Here is a 20,602-nt window from a genome sequence, read left to right on the forward strand (position 1 = left end):
CAAGCTTCATCATTAGTCAGAGTCTGCATTACAGGAAAAATGTGGAAAGAATGTGAGTGAGTTGTAATTCCACTGTGACATGAATGCTGAGATGCTTCATTCTCTTCAAGGCGCTTCCACCCTTCGAAAATGTCAAATAGACCATAGCCGGTTTGGCTCAGTGGATAGAGTGTCGCCCTTCGAACTGATGTATCCCGGGTTTGATTCCCGGTCAAGGGCACATGCCCAGATTGTGGGCTTGATTACAAGTGAGGGACTTGCAGGATGAGGCCAATCCATGATTCTCTCATCATGGATGTTTCTAACTCTCTCCCTCTCTCTTCCTCTCTGTAATTAATAAAAATATATTTGAAAAAAAAGGCCAACGCTCTATCCGCTGATCTACACCAGCTAGGGTGTTATGTCATCTTTAAATGACTACCCACATGGTATGTTAAACAAAAATAATAATTAACTATTTTAAAACAATGTGCATTTAATCTGAATGAAACACATGCTTAGTATTTTTTTAAATAATTTCATTGACACAGAGAGAATGGGATAGAGAGGGAGAGAAACATCAATGATGAGGGAGAATCATGGATTGTCTGCCTCCCACATGCCCCCTACTGGCTATTGAGCCCCCAACCCGGGCATGTGCCCTTGATTGGGAATCTAACCATGACCTCCTGGTTGATCCGTCGATGCTCAGCAACTGAGCCATGCCGGCCAGGCCCGAAGTGCAATATTTTGAATATGAGAAACGAAACTTGGAAACACATCCCTCACGCTCCCCAGTCCTCAGCCTTAAAGGGCTCAATTTTCATTTGCAAACACCTTCCTGCAAGAGGAGAATTTAATCAGCAGTCAGTGATTTCTTTAATAGAAACATGGATGCCCTGAAATTGATTTCTGGGGATCCCCCCCCCAAGGCTCCCCTCCAGCCCCTTCTCTCTGGTGAGATGGTAGATGAATTAAATGATCGCAGCGCTTTGTTTGGGGCTGTTTAGTGCTAAAAACAATTAAAAACCCAAACGAACACAGAGTTAGATGTTATGTTAAAGCCACACACAGAGCATGCTGGAGACTTCAGAAGACCAGCCCTGGCATCCCTCATAATTCCTCAAAGGAAAGAGATGATCAGCATAAAACACCCGTAATACCCCAAACATTCATTCTGTTTTTGGAGAGAGTAGTATCAGTTGATGAACCTCAGGAGATCAAACAATGAGAACGCTGGTCATTGAAATGAAAACTATTTCCAATGATGTCTTCAAGCCTTGTCTACCTGGGAGGGGTAATATTTTCAGGCTTAAGGTCTTTTTCTTTGTCTATCTCTGTTTAATATATTTTCCTAGAGGCCCGGTGCACGAATTCATGCACAAGTGCGGTGTCTCAGCCTGGCCTGCGGGATCAGGCCGAAACCAGCTCTCTGAGATCCCCCAATGGGTCCCAGATTACAAGAGGGCACAGGCCAGGCCAAGGCACCCCACCGGTGCACCATTAAGTCTGGGGAGTGACAGGAGAGGTTGACCAGCTGGGGAGGGTCCATGGGAGGGCTCCAGGGTATGTCCAGCATGTCTCACTCAGTCCCAATCAGCCAGACCCCAGCAGTAAACTGACCTACCAGTCTGAATGTCTTGTCCCTGGTGGTCAATGCATGTCATAGCGAGCAGTTGAGCAACCTTAGTATATCATTTGCATATTATGCTTTGATTGGTTGAACAGATGACCGGTCGACTGGACAATTAGCATATTTTGCTTTTATTATATAGGATTGATTTCATACAGGAAGGGAGCGAGAAACATCAATAATGACAGAGAATCATACATCGGGTGCCTCCTGAACGCCCCCTGCTGGTGATAGAGCCCACAACCACAACATGTGCCCTTGAACGGAATCAACCCTGGGACCTTCCAGAGGCCACAGTCCAACCCTCTATCTACTGAGCAAAACAAGCTAGGGCTCATTGGTTAATTCTTGTCTGTGCCCTGACGAGGAATCGAACCTTGACCTCCGGATTCATAGGTTGTCCCTTAACCACTGAGAAACACCAGCTTGGCTCAAAATGCTTTTATTGATTTGAGAGAGAGGGAGAGAGACAGAGAGAGACAAAGAGACAAAGAAACAGAAAGAGAGAGAGAAGGAGAAAAAGAAGAATAACAAGAAGAAGAACAACAAGAAGAAGAAGAGAGAGAGAGAGAGATCAATGTGCCCTCACACCCAGAGGATGGCAGGTAGAACAATAGAGCTTATTAAAAAGGTGAATAGAACTATACAGGTGCCCCTGGCAGGCCTGCAGGACTGGGGATCAGGTTGACAAGAGCCAGGGACCCACTCACATGTCCTACGAGTCTTCTGTCAGCTCAAGGATAATTTCCTCCACGCCATTCTCATTACCCTGGTGCACTATGCGCCAGATCTGGTGCATGGAGTCCAGGTACCGTCTGCCAAACTGGAGCGTCCACCAGGAAGGCATGGTGCTCGAGGTCGGCGGGGTGGTGGTGAGTTGAATATGCCCACTGGGGATGTCTTCCTGGCGCAACCGTACTTGCAGGACACCTCCTGTCTCCAAGAAGAGATGCAGCCACGTGCGCTGGTTCTCATCCTCATACACTGAGGGCCCACGGATCCTCAGGTAGATGGGGGGCAATGTGAGGCGCACCTTTGATGGGAGCTCGGCCATGACCCCTCCGTCATCCAAGGAGCAACAGCCACAGCTTCTCAGAGCCTCTCGCTACTTCGGTCCTGGCATCGAAATACAGGGAATAGGGTCTCCAAATGCATTTACCTCTGCTTTTATCTTTATGGTTTTTACGGTTGTGTTTGTGGTGCCTTGTTTTATTTTGCAAATTTATAAATCTCAACTTTTTATTCTTTTTTACCTTTAGATCTTTCTTCGAGAACAAACTGTACAAAACATACTTGAAGTAAAATGTGACTCTGTGAAGGTAACGTGGTCCTATAGAATTTTTAAAACATTTTTTAAATGACAGTTGACAAACAACCTTGGGTTCATTTCAGGGGTATACCCAATGATTAGACTTTATATAATGGACTAAGAAATCATGCAATTAATCTCATACACATCAGACAACATACACAGTTATTATAATATTACTAGAGGCTCAGTGCACAAAATTCCTGCACTTGCGGGGGTCCCTCAGTCAGCCTTGTGGCCTCTCATGGTCTTGGACCCTTTTAAGGATGTCCAACTGATGGCTTAGGCCCACTTTTGTGCTGCCGTGGTGCTCCCTCTCCCCCCCAGTCTCGGCAGCTTTGAGCTTGCCTTTTGGCTGAGCCGTGCTCCCCCTGTGGAAGTGCACTGACCACTGGTAGACAGCTCCTGACATGAGCATCTGCCCCCAGTGGTCAGTCTGTGTCATAGCGACCAGTCCTTCTGCTGTTTGTTCTGTTTGCATATTAGCCTTTTATTGTGTAGAATTGCCTCAATGCTCTACTTTATTGTGCCATCACTATTCTTTCCTTTTTTTCATATAGTTTTACTTATTTCAGAGAGGAAGGGAGAAGGAGAGAGAGCGAAAGATCAATGATGACAGAGAATAATGAATTCATTGCCTCCTGGATGCCCCCTACTGGGGATGAAGACTAACCCAGGCATGTAACCCGGGCTTGTGCCATGACTGGGTATCGAATTGACATCTCCTGGTTCCTAGGTTTAAGCTAAACAACTGAGCCATGGCAGCCGGGCTCTTTTCTATTCTTTTCGTTTTTTCTTAATTAATACTTCGTAGTTGGTTCAACTTTTCTTTTTGTCATGACACCAACACCTTCTTTCTGATCATCTCAGAGGGAACTCACAAGCCATAGAACAACCCACCCCATGCAAATAATATGCAAATAATATGCTTTACCTTTAACAGCTAGCAGAGGAACAAAGCTAATATCAGCATCCAGGTGGGCTTCTTAACAGCGGTCTTGCTTCCCAGGTGCTGGTGAGATAGGCAGGACCAAAATATTCAGGGTCAGACAGAAACCTGAGATAGCTGATCGGGCAAACAGGAAAAAAAGAGACAGGTGAGACAGCAAGTAGGATTCCTGAGTTCTCATATCATCACTTATAGAATGATCTCTCCTTTCCCCAAACCTCAGCCATTCCCTTGGCAAGAGCTGTATGGTTTTGCTGCTAAACTCACTTCAGTCCACAAAGTCCAAATTCCTCCCTCAGATCAGACTCCATCCCCAATCCTTCCTCCTCCTCCTCCTATCCTTCTTTTTCTTGCCTGTTCTTCTTGCTCTGAAGGCAAAGCACTGTTCTTCGCTCCTTCCCTTGTGACTGGTCTCTGCTTCCCCCTGTCACCTGCAGAAGAAAGAACATGGCCATGATACACCTGTTACAGGGAGTCCATGTATCAGGAATGCTTCCAGAAAAAACAAGGTTCCCCTGACTCGCACCCCAGAAACCAGTTCCGTGAGACAGGTGGTGGTGAGGAAGGAAAGAGGTTTATTCAGGTTCCGGCAACCTGAGAAGATGGGGGAAGCTCGTCCCAAATCCCATCTGCAATCTCAGTGCAGGCAGAGGCTTTTATAAGGAGGGAGAGTCCAAACATAGCAAAGAGGTCAGGGGGCGGGTCTTGAGAAGTTCTCTATGAGCCCACAGGCAGAATCCAATCTGATAAGGATCTTGCAAGTGGTCAGGTGACGGTCCAGTGTGCATCATCCTAGCCTTTGTCTTCCTGGCTCTAAGGTCAGCAAATCTCCCAGAACGTGGAAGGTCAGAGTTCATATCTTGTAAAATTAGTTCCTAGGATTCTTACACAAACATGCTGTTTACCTACAAGCTTCATTATTAGTCAGAGTCTGCATTTACAGGAACAATGTGGAAAGAATGGTGAGGTGAGTTGTAATTTCCATGAATTACATGAATTCATGTAATTACTGTGACATGAATGCTGAGATGCTTCGTTCTTCTTCAAGGCGCTTCCACCCTTCGAGAATGTCAAATAGACCATAGCCGGTTTGGCTCAGTGGATAGAGTGTCGCCCTTCGAACTGATGTATCCCGGGTTTGATTCCCGGTCAAGGGCACATGCCCAGATTGTGGGCTTGATTACAAGTGAGGGACTTGCAGGATGAGGCCAATCCATGATTCTCTCATCATGGATGTTTCTAACTCTCTCCCTCTCTCTTCCTCTCTGTAATTAATAAAAATATATTTTAAAAAAAGGCCAACGCTCTATCTGCTGAGCTACACCAGCTAGGGTGTTATGTCATCTTTAAATGACTACCCACATGGTATGTTAAACAAAAATAATAATTAACTATTTTAAAACAATGTGCATTTAATCTGAATGAAACACATGCTTAATATTTTTTTAAATAATTTCATTGACACGGAGAGGATGGGATAGAGAGGGAGAGAAACATCGATGATGAGGGAGAATCATGGATTGTCCGCCTCCCACACGCCCCCTACTGGCTATTGAGCTCGCAACCCCGGCATGTGCCCTTGATTGGGAATCGAACCATGACCTCCTGGTTGATAATGTCGATGCTCAGCGCCTGAGCCATGCCGGCTAGGCCCGGAGTGCAATATTTTGAATATGAGAAACGAAACTTGGAAACACATCCCTCACGCTCCCCAGTCCTCAGCCTTAAAGGGCTCAATTTGCATTTGCAAACACCTTCCTGCAAGAGGAGAATTTAATCAGCAGTCAGTGATTTCTTTAATAGAAACATGGATTCTCTGAAATTGATTTCTGGGGATCCCCCCAGGCTCCCCTCCAGCCCCTTCTCTCTGGTGAGATGGTAGATGAATTATATGATCGCAGCTCTTTGTTTGGGGCTGTTTAGTGCTAAAAACAATTAAAAACCCAAATGCACACAGAGTTAGATGTTATGTTAAAGCCACACACAGAGCATGCTGGAGACTTCAGAAGACCAGCCCTGGCATCCCTCATAATTCCTCAAAGGAAAGAGATGATCAGCATAAAACACCCGTAATACCCCAAACATTCATTCTGTTTTTGGAGAGAGTAGTATCAGTTGATGAACCTCAGGAGATCAAACAATGAGAACGCTGGTCATTGAAATGAAAACTATTTCCAGTGATGTCTTCAAGCCTTGTCTACCCGAGAGGGGTAATATTTTCAGGCTTAAGGTCTTTTTCTTTGTCTTTCTCTGTTTAATATATTTTCCTAGAGGCCCAGTGCACAAATTCATGTGCAAGTGTGGTGTCTCAGCCTGGCCTGCAGGATCAGGCCGAAACCAGCTCTCTGAGATCCCCCAATGGATCCCAGATTACAAGAGGGCACAGGCCAGGCCAAGGCACCCAACCGGTGCACCATTAAGTCTGGGGAGTGACACAGGAGGTTGACCAGCTGGGGAGGGTCCATGGGAGGGCTCCAGGGTGTGTCCAGCATGTCTCACTCAGTCCCAATCAGCCAGACCCCAGCAGCAAACTGACCTACCAGTCTGAATGTCTTGTCCCTGGTGGTCAATGCATGTCATAGCGAGCAGTTGAGCAACCTTAGTATATCCTTTGCATATTATGCTTTGATTGTTTGAACAGATGACCGTTCGACTGGACACTTAGCATATATCCCTTTTTTTATATAGGATTGATTTTACACAGGAAGGGAGCGAGAAACATCAATGATGAGAAAGAATCATGCTTTGGGTGCCTCCTGCATGCCCCCTACTGGGGATCGAGCCCACAACCAGAGCATGTGCTCTTGACCAGAATCAACCCTGGGACCTTCCAGAGTCCACAGTCCAACCCTCTATTCACTGAGCCAAACAAGCTAGGGCTCATTGGTTAATTCTTGTCTGCGCCCTGACGAGGAATCGAACCGTGACCTCTGGGTTCATAGGTCATCCCTCAACTACTGAGAAACACCAGCTTGGCTCAAAATGCTTTTATTGATTTCAGAGAGAGGGATAGAGACAGAGAGAGACAGAGAGACAAAGAAACAGAAAGAGAGAGAGAAAAAAGAAGAAGAAGAAGAAGAAGAAGAAGAAGAAGAAGAAGAAGAAGAAGAAGAAGAAGAAGAAGAAGAAGAAGGAGAAGAAGACGGAGAAGAAGACGGAGAAGGAGAAGGAGAAGGAGAAGGAGAAGAAGAACGAGAAGGAGAAGGAGAAGGAGAAGGAGAAGGAGAATGAGAACGAGAAGGAGAACGAGAAGGAGAACGAGAACAAGAAAACAAGAACAAGAAGAAGAAGAAGAAAGAGAGAGAGAGAGAGAGAGAGAGAGAGAGAGAGAGAGAGAGAAAGAGATCAATGTGCCCTGGCACTTAGGGGGTGGCAGGTAGAACAATAGAGCTTAGTAAAAAGGTGAACAGAACTATACATGTCCCACTGCAGGCCAGCAGGACTGGAGCTCAGGTTGAAAAGAGCCAGGGACCCCATCACATGTCCTAGGAGTCGTCCATCAGCTCAAGTATCATTTCCTCCATGTCATCCTCCTTGATGTGGTGCACGATGCGCCAGAACCGGCCCATGGAGTCCACGTACAGGTTTCCCAGGTGGAGCGTCCACATTGAAGGCATGGAGCTTGAGGTCAGCTGGCTGGTGGTGATTCCGTTATGCCCACTGGGGTAGTCGACCTGGCGCAACTGTACTTGCAGGTCACCTCCTGTGTCCATGACGAGATGCAGCCATGTGCGCTGGTTCTCGTCTTCATAAATCGAGGGCCCACGGATACTCAGGTAGATGGGGTGCGATGGGAGCTCGGCCATGACCCCTCTGTGGTCCAAGGAGCAATAGCCACAGCTTCTCTGAGCCTCTCGTTACTTCGTTCCTGGTATCGAAAGACAGGAGATGGGGTCTCCAAACGCATTTACCCCAGCTTTTATCTTTATGGTTTTTATGGTTGTGTTTGTGGTTGCCTTTGGTTTATTTTGCAAATTCATAAATCTCAACTTTTCTTTCTTTTCAGTTTTAGAGCTCTCTTCTCGAACAAAGTGTACAAAAAGTAAGTAAGGTAAAATATGACTCTATGAAGGTAACATGGTCCTATGGAATTTTAAAAACATTTTTAAATGACAGTTAACATAGAACCTTAGGTTCATTTCAGGGGTACACCCCAATGATTAGACATTATATAATGAACTATGAAATCATGCAATTAATCTCATAAGCATCTGACACCATACACCGTTCTGATAATATTACTAGTGGCTCAATGCACAAAATTTATGCACACGTGGGGTCCCTCAGCCAACCCTGCAGCCACTCCCAGTAGAGGACCCCTTGAGGGATGTCCAACTGACAGTTTAGGACCCCTATAGTGCTGCCATGTAGGCTCCCACCTGTGCTCAACAGGTGTGAGCCTGGCTTTTGGCTGAGCGGTGCTCCACCTGTGGGAGTGCACTGACAACAGTTGGACAGCTCTTCTCATGAGCATCAACCCAAGGTGCTCAGTATGTTTCATACCAACCAGTCATTCTGCTGTTTGGTTGATTTGCATATTACCCTTTTATTATATACGATTGCATTGACTCAATGCTCTACTTTACTGTGCCATGACTATTCTTTTGTTTTTTTCATATAGTTTCGCTGATTTCAGAGAAGAAGGGAGAGGGAGAGAGAGAGAGAGAGAGAGAGAGAGAGAGAGAGAGAGAGAGAGAGAGAGAAAGATCAAAGATGACATAGAATCACGGATTGCTTGCCTCCTGCATGCCCCCTACAGGGGATCAAGACTGTAAGCTGGGCATGTGCCCAGACTGGGAATCAAAACAAAAACTCCTGGATTCTCGGTTTAAGCTAAACAACTGAGCAATGCCAGCCTGGCTCTTTTCTTTTATTTTCTCTTCTTTTCTTTTTTCTTTTTGTCTTAATTATAACTTAATTATAACAAAAAGAAATACAACTATTCTTTTTGTCCTGACACCACCACCTTCTTTCCGATCATCTCAGAGGGAACTCACAAACCATAGAACAACCAACCCCATGCAAATTATATGAAAATAATATGCTTTACCTTTCACAGCTGGCAGAGGAACAAAGCTAACGTCAGCATCGGGGTTGGCTTTTTAACAGCGTTCTTGCTTCAAACGTGCTGGTGAGAGAGGCAAGACCATAGAATTCAGGAACAGACAGACACCCAGGATAGCTGATTGAGCAAACAGGAAGCAAAGAGACAGGTGAAACAGAAAGTAGGATTCCTGAGGTCTTATCACGTCGCTTGTAGAATGATCTAACCTCTGCTGAAACCCCAGTCAAAATCTTGGGAAGAGCTGAATGGTTTTGCTACTATCCCTAATCCTTTCTCCTCCTCCTGCTCCTTCTCCTCCCATCCACCTTTTTCTTGCCTGTTCTTCTTGCTCTGATGGCAAAGCACCGTTCTTTGCTCCTTTCCTCTGTGACTAGTCTCTGCTTCCCCGTGTCACCTGCAGAAGAAAGAAGATGACCATGATACACCTGTTCCAGGGAGTCCATGTACCAGGAATGTGTCCAGAAAAACAAGGTTCCCCTGACTCACACCCGAGAAACCAGTCTCGTGAGACAGGAGGTATTGAGGAAGGAAAGAGGTTTATTCAGGTGCTGGCAATCTGAGAAGATGGAGGATGGTCGTCCCAAAACCCATCTGCAGATCTCAGTGCAGGCAGAGGCATTTATAAGGAGGGAGAGGTCAAACGGAGCAAAGAGGTCAGCGGACATGGCTTCAGGATTTCTCTACATGCTGTCAGGCACAGTCCAATCTGATAAGGAATTTGCAAGTGGTCAGGTGCCAGTCCAGTGTGCGTCATCATAGCCTTTGTAATCCTGGTTCTAATGTTGAAGGTCAACAAATCTCCCAGAAGTGGGAATGTCATTGTTCATATCTTGTAAAATTAGTTCCTAGGATACTTATACAAACATGCTGTTTACCTACAAGCTTCATTATTAGTCAGAGTCTGCATTTACAGGAACAATGTGGTAAGGATGGTGAGGTGAGTTTTAATTGCCACTGTGACGAATGCTGAGATGCTTCGTTCTTCTTCAAGGCATTTGCACCCTTTTCAAAAAGTCAAATTGGCCCTGGCCAGTTTGGTTAAGTGGATAGTGTGTTGGCATGCGAACTGAAAAGTACTGGGTTCGATTCCCAGTCAAGGGCACATGCCCATGTTGTGGGCTTGATCCCCAGTGAGGGACTTTCAGGAGGCAGCCGATCCATGATTCTCTCATCATGGATGTTTCTAACTCTCTCCCTCTCCCTTCCTCTCTGATATCAATAAAAATATATTTGAAAAAAAGGCCAATGCTCAATCCACTGAGCTAAACCAGCTCGGGCAATAGGTCGTCTTTAAATGACTAACAGCCTGGTATGTTAAACCAAAAAAATAATAAACTATTTTAAAACAATGTGCATGCCTTCTGAATGCAACAATAGCTAATATTTTTTTTAATTATTTTATTGACTCAGAGAGGAAGGGAAATTGAGAGGGCGAGAAACATCCATGATGAGAGAGAATCACCAATCAGCCGCCACCCCCACGCCCCCTACTGGCAATCAAGCACGCAACCCTGGCACGTGCCCTTGACCTTGAATCAAACCGTGACCTCCTGGTTGATAGGTAGATGCTCAGCCGCTGAATTTAAAAAGTAATCAGTGATCTCTTTAATGCAACCATGGATGTCCTGAAATAGATTTCTGGGGCTTCCTCTGGCTCTCCCTTCAGCATCATCTCTCTGGTGCGATGGTAGATGAATTTTATGATCACTGGGTATGGTTTGGGCCTGTTCAGTGCTAAACACAATTAAAAACCCAAATGCATCCAGAACTAGATGCTAAAGCCACACACAGAGTCGGTTCGAGCCCTCAGGATACGTGCCCTGGCATCCCTGGAAATTCCTCAAAGGAAAGAGATGATCAGCATAAAACACCCAAAATCACCCAAACATTTGTTCTTTTTTGGAGAGGGTATTATCGGTTGACGAACTTCAGGACATCAAACAATGAGAACACTGGTCATTGAAATGAAAACTATTTCCACTAATGTCTGTGAGCCTTGTCTACCGTGGCTGGGCTAATATTTTCAGGCTTAAGGTATTTTTCTTTTTCTTTCTCTGTTTAATATATTTTTACTAGACGCCCAGTGCACGAATTCGTGCACCAGTGTGGTGCCTTGGCCTGGCCTGCAGGGATTGGCCAAAAGTGGCTCTCTGACATCCCTGGGGGTATCCCCGATTAGGAGAGGGCACAGGACAGGCTAAGAAACCAAAGTGGTGCACCATTATGTCTGGGAAGGGACACGGGAGGTTCGCCAGCTGAGGAGGGACAAAGGTAGGGATCCAGGGTGTGCCCAGCATGTCTCACTCAGTCCCGATCAGCCAGACCCCAGCAGCAAGCTGACCTACCAGTCTGAATATCTTGTCCATGGTGGTAAATGCATGTCATAGGGAGCAGTTGAGGAACCTTAGCATCTCATTTTCATATTAGGCTTTGATTGGTTGAACAGATGACCGGTTGACAAGACACTTAGCATATTAGGCTTTTATTATATAGGATTGATTTCATACAGGAAGGGAGTTTGAAACATCAATGATGAGAGAGAATCATACATCCGGTGCCTCCTGCACACCCCCTACTGGGGATGGAGCCCACAACCAGAGCATGTGCCCTTGACCAGAATTGAACCTGGCCCCTTCCAGAGTCCACAATCCAACCTTCTATCCACTGAGCCTATCAAGCTAGGGCTCATTGGTTAATACTTGTCTGTGCCCTGACAAGGAATCGTCCCTCAACCACTGAGAAACACCAGCTTGGCTCAAAATGCTTTTGTTGATTTGAGAGAGAGGTAGAAAGACAGAGAGAGACAGAGAGAGACAGAAAGACAAGAGAGAGAGAATGGAGGAGGAGGAGGAGGAGAAGAAGAAGAAGGAGGAGGAGGAGAAGGAGAAGGAGGAGTAGGAGAAGGAGGAGGAGGAAGAGGAGGAGAAGGAGAAGGAGAAGAAGAACAAAAAAAATAACAAGAAGAACAAGAAGAAAGAGAGAGCGAGAGAGAGAATGACATCAATGGTCCCTCGCACCCAGGCGGTAGCAGATAGAACAGCAGAGCTTATTAAAAATGTGAACTGAACTATACACATCCCACCCACAGGCCAGCAGAACAAGGGCTCAGGTTGACAAGAGCCAGGGACCCCATCACATGTCCTACGAGTTGTCTATTTGCTCAAGCATCATTTCCTCCACTCCATCCTCCTTGATGTGGTGCACGATGCGCCAGAACCGGCACATGGAGTCCACGTACTGGCTGTCAGCATAGAGGATCCACATAAAAGGCATGGTGCTCGAGGTCTGCGGGCAGATGGTGAGTGCGATATGCACACTGGGGATGTCTTCCTGGCGCAACCGTACTTGCAGGACACCTCCTGTCTCCATGACGAGATGCAGCCATGTGCGCTGCTTATCGTCTACGTACACCGAGGGCCCATGGATTCTCAGGCAGATGGGGTGGGAGATGAGGTGCACCTTCGATTGGAGCTCGGCCATGACCCCTCCGTGGTCCAAGGAGCAACAGCCACAGCTTCTCAGAAACTCTCGTTACTTCGGTCCTGGTATCGAAAGACAGGTGATCGGTCTCCAAACAAATTTTACCTCGACTTTTATCTTTATGGTTTTTAAGGTTGTGTTTGCAGTTGCTTTTGGTTTATTTTGCAAATTTATAAATCTCAAATTTCATTCTTTTTTAGTTTTAGATCTTTCTTCTAGAACAAACTGTACAAAACATACTTGAAGTAAAATGTGACTCTGTGAAGGAAACATGGTCCTATAGAATTTTTAAAATAGTTTTTAAATGACAGTTGACATACAACCTTAGGTTCATTTCAGGGATACACCCCAATGATTAGACATTATATAAAGGACTAAGAAATCATGCAATTAATCTCATACCCATCTGACACCATACACCGTTATTATAATATTACTAGAGGCTCAGTGCACAAAATTCATGCACTTGGTGGGGGGTTCCTCAGTCTGCCCTGTGGCCTCTCGCAGTCTGGGAACCCTTGATTGATGTCCAACTGACAGCTTAGACCCACTTTAGTGCTGCCGAGGATGCTCTCACCACCCCCCTGTGCACGACAGCTGTGAGCCTGGCTTTGGGCTGAGCGGCACTCCCCCTGTGGGAGCGCAGGGACCACTGGTGGACAGCTCCTGCCAGGAGAATCTGCCCCCGGTGGTCAGTGCGTGCTATAACGACCATTCCTTCTGCCGTTTGGTCGATTTGCATATTAGCCTTTTATTATATATCATTGACTCAATGCTCTACTTTACTGTGCCATGATTATTCTTTCATTTTTTCATATACTTTTACTAATTTCAGAGAGGAAGGGAGAGGGAGTGAGAGAGAGAAAGATCAATGATGACAGAGAATCATGGATTGATTGCCTCATGCCTGCCCCCTATAGGGGATCAAGACTGTAACCTGCTCATGTGCCATGACTGGGAATCGAATCGACATCTCCTGGTTCCTAGGTTTAAGCTAAACAACTGAGACATCCCAGCCCGGCTCTTTTCTCTTCTTTTCTTTTCTTTTTTTCTTCATTAAAACTTTGTATTTGGTTCAACTTTTCTTTTTGTCCCGACAACACCACCTCCTTTCTGATCTTCTCAGAGGGAACTCACAATCCATAGAACAAGCCACCCCATGCAAATAATATGCTAATAAAATGCTTTACCTTTAATATCTGGCAGAGGAACAAAGCTAACCACAGCGTCCAGGTGGGCTTCTTAACAGCGGTCTTGCTTCTAAAGTGCTGGTGAGAGAGGCAAGACCAAAATATTCAGGGACAGACAGGCGCCTGGGATAGCTGATCAGGAAAACAGGAAGCAAAGTGACAAGTGAAAGAGAACGTAGGATTCCTGAGGTCTCATAACATCACTTATAGAATGATCTCTCCCATCCCCAACCTCACCCATGCTCTTGCCAAGAGCTGTATGCTTTTGCTGCTAAACTCACTTCAGTCCACAAAGTCCAAATTCTTCCCTCAGATCAGACTCCATCCACAATCCTTCCTCCTCCACCTCCCATCCATCTTTTTCTTACCTGTTCTTCTTGCTCTGAAGGCAAAGCACTGTTCTTCGCTCCTTTCCTCGGGTACTGGTCTCTGCTTCGCCCTGACACCTGCAGAAGAAAGAACATGACCATGATAAACATGTTCCCAGGAGTCCATGTACCAGGAATATGTCCAGAAAACACAAGATACTACTGACTCTCACCCCAGAAACCAGTCCCGTGAGACAGGTGGTTTTGAGGAAGGAAAGGGGCTTATTCAGGTGCCGGCAACCTGAGAAGATGGGGGAAGCTCGTCCCAAAACCCATCTGCACATCTCAGTGCAGGCAGAGGCTTTTATAAGAAGGGAGAGGCCAAACAGAGCAAAGAGGTCAGGGGGCGGGGCTTGAGAAGTTCTCTACATGCCGACAGGCACAGTCCAATCTGATAAGGATCTTGAAGGGGTCAGGTGTTGGTCCAGTGTGCGTCATCCTAGACTTTGTCCTCCTTGTTCTAAGGTTGAAAGGCCTCAAATCTCCCAGAACTGGGAAGGTCCGAGGTCATATCTTCTGAAATGAGTTCCTAGGATTCATATAAAAACATGCTGTTTATCTACAAGCTTCATTATTAGTCAGAGATGCATTTACAGGAGCAATTTGGAAAGAATGGTTAGGTGAGTCGTATTTACCACTCTGACATGAATGCTGAGATGCTTCGTTCTTCTTCAATGCATTTGCACCATTTGAATAAGTCAAATTGTCCCTAGCCGGTTATCTCTATGGGTAGAGTGCTGCCTGCGAATTGAAAGGTCCCAGGTACGATTTCCAGTCATGGGCACATGCTCAGGTTGTGGGTTTGATCCCCAGTGAGGGATGTTCAGGAGGAGCCGATCAATGATTCTCTCATCATGGATGTTTCTAAATCTCTCCCTCTCCATTCCTCTCCGAAGAAAAATAAAAATAAAACACAGGTCCCAGCTCAATGAACTGGACTGAGGCAAACTCTTCCCCAATTAGCAAGGAAAGATGAATGGGGCCATAAGGGAATGTCAGACATCTGCCTGTTTGCATGTAGGGGAAGCAAAATAAAAAGAAAAAAGGGGAGAAAAAAAACATAGTTCAAATGTCACCCTCATACTGCCCTCGAAGGAATCGAAGCCAAAGGGGTCAGGAGACAGTGTCTGCAGTGCAACACATGACAGATCTTGAGGCGTGGCTCTTTTATAAATAAATATATGTAGTTTTTATTGATTTTAGAGAGGAAGGGAAAGAGAGATAGAAACATCAGTGATGATGAGAGAGATTCATGGACCGGCTGCCTCCTGCACTGACCCCACTGGGGGTGGAGCCCACAACGTGGGCATGTGCCCTTGACTGGAATCAAATCCAGGACTCTTTAGTCTGCAGGCCAACGCTCTATCCACTGAGCCAAACCAACACGGGCGCTAGGTCGTCTTTTAATGACTACCTACCTGGTATGTTAAACCAAAAATAATAAACTTTTTAAAAACAATGTGCATGCCATCTGAATGCAGCCATTGCTAATATTTGTTTAAATGATTTTATTGACTCAGAGAGGAAGGGAAATCGAGAGGGAGAGAAACATCATGATGAGAGAGAATCATGGCTTTAGCATCTAGCTCTGTGTGCATTTGGTTTTTAATTGTGTTTAGCACTAAACAGCCCCAAACAAAGCCCAGCAATCATAAAATTCATCAATCATCAGACCAGAGAGAGGAAGCTGGAGGGGGAGCCGGAGGGAGCCCCAGAAATCAATCTCAGGACATCCATGGTTGCATTAAAGAGAATCACGGATCGGCCGCCTCCCACACGGCACCTACTGGTGATCGAGCCTGAAACTTGGGCCTGTAGTAAAAATACATTAAACAGAGAAAGACAAAGAAAAAGACCTTAAGCCTGAAAACATTAGCCCAGCCCCTGTAGACAAGGCTCAAAGACATCACTGGAAATAGTTTTCATTTCAATGACCAGAGTTCTTATTGTTTGATCTCTAGAGGTTCGTCAACCGATACTACCCTCTACAAAAAAAAACAACAAATGTTTGGGGGAATTCGTGCACCTGTATGGTGCCTCTGCCCTGCCTGCGAGGATAGGCGGAAACTGGCTCTCTGACAGCCCCCTGGGAATCCCAGATTACGAGAGGGCACAGGCCAGGCCAAGGCATACCACAGATACCCCATTAGGTTTGGTGAGGACACGGGAGGTTGGCCAGCTGGGGAGGGGCCATGGGAGGGCTCCAGGGTGTGTCCAACATATCTCACTCAGTCCCGATCAGCCAGACCCCAGCAGCAAACTGACCTACCAGTCTAAATGTCTTGTCCCTGGTGGTCAATGTATGTCATAGCAAGCAGTTGAGCAATCTTAGTATATCATTTGCATATTATGCTTTGATTGGTTGAACAGATGACTGGTCGACTGGACACTTAGCATATTAGGCTTTTATTATATAGGATTGATTTTATGCAGGAAGGGATCGTGAAACATCAATGATGAGAACGAATCATACATCCGGTGCCTCCGGCATGCCCCTACCAGGGATGGATCCCACAACCAGAGCATGTGCCCTTGACCAGAATTGAACCTGGGACCTTCCAGAATCCACAGTCCAACTCTCTATCCACTGTGCCAAACAAGCTAGGGCTCATTGGTCAATTCTTTTCTGTGCGCTGATCAGGAGTCAAACCGTGATCTCCAGGTGCATAGGTCATCCCTCAACCACTGAGAAACACCAGCTTGGCTCAAAACGCTTTCATTGATTTGAGAGAGAGGGAGAGAGACAGAGAGAGAGAAAGGAGAAGAAGATGAAGAAGAAGAAGAAGAAGAAGAAGAAGAAGAAGAAGAAGAAGGAGGAGGAGGAGGAGGAGGAGGAGGAGGAGGAGGAGGAGGAGGAGGAGGAAGAGGAGGAGGAGGAGGAGGAGGAAAAGGTGAAGAAAAACAAGAACAACAAGAAGAAGAACAAGAACAACAAGAAGAAGAACAAGAACAAGAAGAAAGAGAGAGAGAGAGAGAGAGAGAGAGAGAGAGAGAGACATCAATGTGCCCTCGCATCCAGGAGGTGGCAAATAGAACAACAGAGCTTAGAAAAAAGGTGAACAGAACTATACAAGTCCCACCAGTGGGCCAGCAGGACTTGGGCTCAGGTTGACAAGACCCAGGGACTCCATCATATGTCCGACGAGTCTGACATCAGCTCAAGGATCAATTCCTCCACTCCATCCACCTTGACGTGGTGCACGATGCGCCACAATCGGAACATGGGGTCCAGGTACTGTGCTCCATTGTGGAGCGTCCACATCCAAGGCAGGGTGCTCGAGGTCAGCGGGTTGGTTGTGAGTAATATGTCCCCACTGGGGATGTCTTTCTGGCGCAACCATACTTGCCGGACACCTCCTATGTCAATGAGGAGCGGCAGCCACGTGCGCTGGTTCTCGTCCTCATACACAGAGTGCCCACGCCTCAGGGAGATAGGGTGCGAGTTGAGGTGCTCCGTCAAAGGGAGCTCCGCCAGGACTCCTCGGTGGTCCAAGGAGCAACAGCCAAAACTTCTCAGAGCCTCTCGCTACTTCGGTCCTGGTATCAAAAGACAGGGGATCGGGTCTCCAAACGCATTCTACCTCGGCTTTTATCTTTATGGTTTTTACGGTTGTTTGTGGTTGCCTTTGGTTTATTTTGCAAATTTATAAATATCAACTCTTCTTTCTTTTTAGTTTTAAATCTCTCTTCTTGTACAACCTGTACAAAACGTACTTAATGTAAAATATGACTCTATGAAGGCAACATAGTCCTATGGAATTTTAAAAACATTTTTTCAATGACAGTTAACATAGAAACTTAGGTTCATTTCAGGGGTACACCCCAATGATTAAACATTATATAACAGACTAGGAAATTATGCAATTAATCTCATACCCATCTGACACCATAAACAGTTATTATAATATTACTACAGAGAAACCAAGATGGCGGCATAGGTAAACACGGAAGTTTGCTACCTGGAACAACCACTTCAAAAATACAACTAAAAGATGGAACGGACATCATCCAGAACCACAGGAAGGCTGGCTGAGTGGAAGTTCTACAACTAGGAGGAAAGAGGAAACCGTACACAGACTCAGAGGAGGCGCAGTGCTGAAGTGAAATACTAAGGTGTGGAGTGCATGCGGAGCGGGCTGGAGGCTGAGGGCGTGGTTGTCGTTTTCAATCTGGAGGGAGTCTCAGGCTCTGAGCTCAAGTTCCGGACGAGTCTCGTGGGACCCAGACTCATATGGGAGAAGCGGGAATGTCTGGCATCGCTCAGAACCCTAGGGCAGCTTTCTCTCTGTGGGGCTTGCAGCGATTACTGAGACACTGAGAAGCAGAGCCTCTGAGGGCAAGACTGAGAGCAGCCATAATTTCTAACCCCTCCCTGTTGATGCCGTGGGACCCACCCCACCCAAGCCCTGCAGGGAGACTTTTGCTGGATAGCCTCAGGCAAAGGCTAGATTAGCACCTCCCTAGAGATCCAGGAGCCAGGAAGCCCAGAGGTCAGAGTGGGACCACCCAGCTTGCAGCTCCCTGGAAACATAAAGGACACACTCAGGGGGCAGACTCAGTGAGCACCAAAGCCCCATCGAAGCAAGTCTTGCCCCAGAGGGGTGTCTCCAGCACAGAAGTTCTCCCACCGCAGACACAGCTGATTCTCACAGCCAATTGACCTGGAGGTCAATTCCTCACAGTGATAACTACAACAATCAAGGCTTAACTACAGCAAGACTGTGTACAAAGCCCACAAGGAGGTGCACCAAGAGTGTCTACCTCAGGTAATTGGGACACTTAGCACACAAAGGCACTCTATCAACACAGCGAAGCATAAAAAATGCGGAGACAAAGAAACAGGACACAAACGACAGAATTGGAGGAAAGCAAACTGTTGGATATAGAGTTTAAAACCACACTTTTAAGGTCTTTAAAGAACTATCTAGAAGCCGCCGATAAATTTAATAAGGCCCTCGAAAAGACTGGTGAGACCGCCGATAAATGTAGTGAGATCTTCAAGAAGACTGATGAGACCGCCGATAAATGTAGTGAGAACCTCAAGAAATCTAATGAGACCCTCGATGTTGTGATAAAGAACCAACTAGAAAATAAGCATACACTGACTGAAATAAAGAATATTATACAGACTCCCAACAGCAGACCAGAGGGTCGCAAGAATCAAGTCAAAGATTTGAAATGCGAAGAAGCAAAAAACACCCAACCGGAAAAGCAAAATGAAAAAAGAATCCAAAAATACGAAGATAGTGTAAGGAGCCTCTGAGACAGCTTCAAGCGTACTAACATCCGAATTATAGGGGTGCCAGAAGAAGAGAGAGAGCAAGATATTGAAAACCTATTTGAAGAAATAATGACAGAAAACTTCCCCTACCTGGTGAAAGGAATAGACTTCCAAGTCCAGGAAGCGCAGAGAACCCCAAACAAAAGGAATCCAAAGAGGACCACACCAAGACACATCATAATTAAAACGCCAAGAGCAAAAGACAAAGAGAGAATCCTAAAAGCAGCAAGAGAAAGAAAATCAGTTACCTACAAGAAAATACCCATACGACTGTCAGCTGATTTCTCAACAGAAACTTTGCAGGCCAGAAGGGAATGGTAAGAAATATTCAAAGTGATGAATGCCAAGAACCTACAACCAAGACTACTTTATCCAGCAAAGCTATCATTCAGAATTGAAGGTCAGATAAAGAGCTTCACAGATAAGAAAAAGCTAAAGGAGTTCATCACCACCAAACCAGTATTATATGAAATGCTGAAAGGTATCCTGTAAGAAGAGGAAGAAGAAGAAAAAGGTAAAGATACAAATTATGAACAACAAATACACATCTATCAACAACTGAATCTAAAAGTCAAGTGAATAAATAATCTGATGAACAGTATAAACTGGTGATTGTAATAGAATCAGGGACATAGAAAGGGAATGGACTGACTATTCTTGAGGGGGGGGTGTGAGGGTGAGTGAAGAGATTAGACAATAAACATGCACCTACGGATGAGGACAGTGGGTGGGGAGTAGGGCAGAGGGTGGGGTTGGAACTGGGTGGAGGGGAGTTATGGTGGGAAAAAAGAGGAACCAATGTAATAATCTGAACAATAAAGATTTAATAAAAAAAATAAATTTAAAAAAGAATTTTAACAATTTTAAAAAAATATTACTAGAGGCTCAGTGCACAAAATTCATGCACTTGAGGGGGGTCCCGAGGTCAGCCCTGTGGCCTCTGGGAGTCCGGGACCCCTTGAGGGATGTCCAACTGATGGCTTAGGTCCGCTTTAGTGCTGCAGTGGATGATCCCACCAACTCCTGTGCTCGGCCGCTGTGAGCCAGGCTTTAGGCTGAGCGTCCCTCCCCCTGTAGGAGTGCGCTGACCACCAGTGGACAGCTCTTGCCATGAGTATCTGCTCCCGGTGGTCAGAATGTGTCATAGTATCCAGTCGTTCTGCCGTTTTGTTGATTTGCATATTAGCCGTTCATTATATAGGATTGACTCAATGCTCTACTTTACTGTTCCATGACTACTCTTTCTTTTTTTATATAGTTTTACTGATTTCAGAAGAAAGAAAGGGGGAAATAAAGAAAGATCAATGATGACCTCGAATCACGGACTGGTTGCCTCCTGCATGCCCCC

General features: G+C 45.8%; 2 protein-coding genes across 2 annotated transcripts; both read right to left on the reverse strand.

Moving 5' to 3' along the window:
• Positions 1-2,327: 2,327 nt before the first annotated feature.
• LOC102430388 (protein p13 MTCP-1-like) lies at positions 2,328-2,666 on the reverse strand. The gene has a single exon (XM_006105799.1). The coding sequence runs from the start codon at positions 2,664-2,666 to the stop codon at positions 2,328-2,330; it is 339 nt and encodes a 112-aa protein (XP_006105861.1).
• Positions 2,667-7,355: 4,689 nt separating this feature from the next.
• On the reverse strand, positions 7,356-7,676 carry LOC102430704 (T-cell leukemia/lymphoma protein 1A-like). The gene has a single exon (XM_023746726.1). It carries the CDS (start codon positions 7,674-7,676, stop codon positions 7,356-7,358), a length of 321 nt encoding a protein of 106 aa, XP_023602494.1.
• Positions 7,677-20,602: the final 12,926 nt, after the last annotated feature.

This window comes from Myotis lucifugus, unplaced genomic scaffold (assembly GCF_000147115.1).
Source record: "Myotis lucifugus unplaced genomic scaffold, Myoluc2.0 scaffold_725, whole genome shotgun sequence".
Classification (NCBI taxonomy): Eukaryota; Metazoa; Chordata; class Mammalia; order Chiroptera; family Vespertilionidae; genus Myotis; species Myotis lucifugus.

Excerpts from the sequence above, each read along its gene's own strand:
- LOC102430388 (XM_006105799.1), bottom strand. The coding sequence starts at position 2,666 with ATGGCCGAGCTCCCATCAAAGGTGCGCCTCACATTGCCCCCCATCTAC.
- LOC102430704 (XM_023746726.1), bottom strand. The coding sequence starts at position 7,676 with ATGGCCGAGCTCCCATCGCACCCCATCTACCTGAGTATCCGTGGGCCC.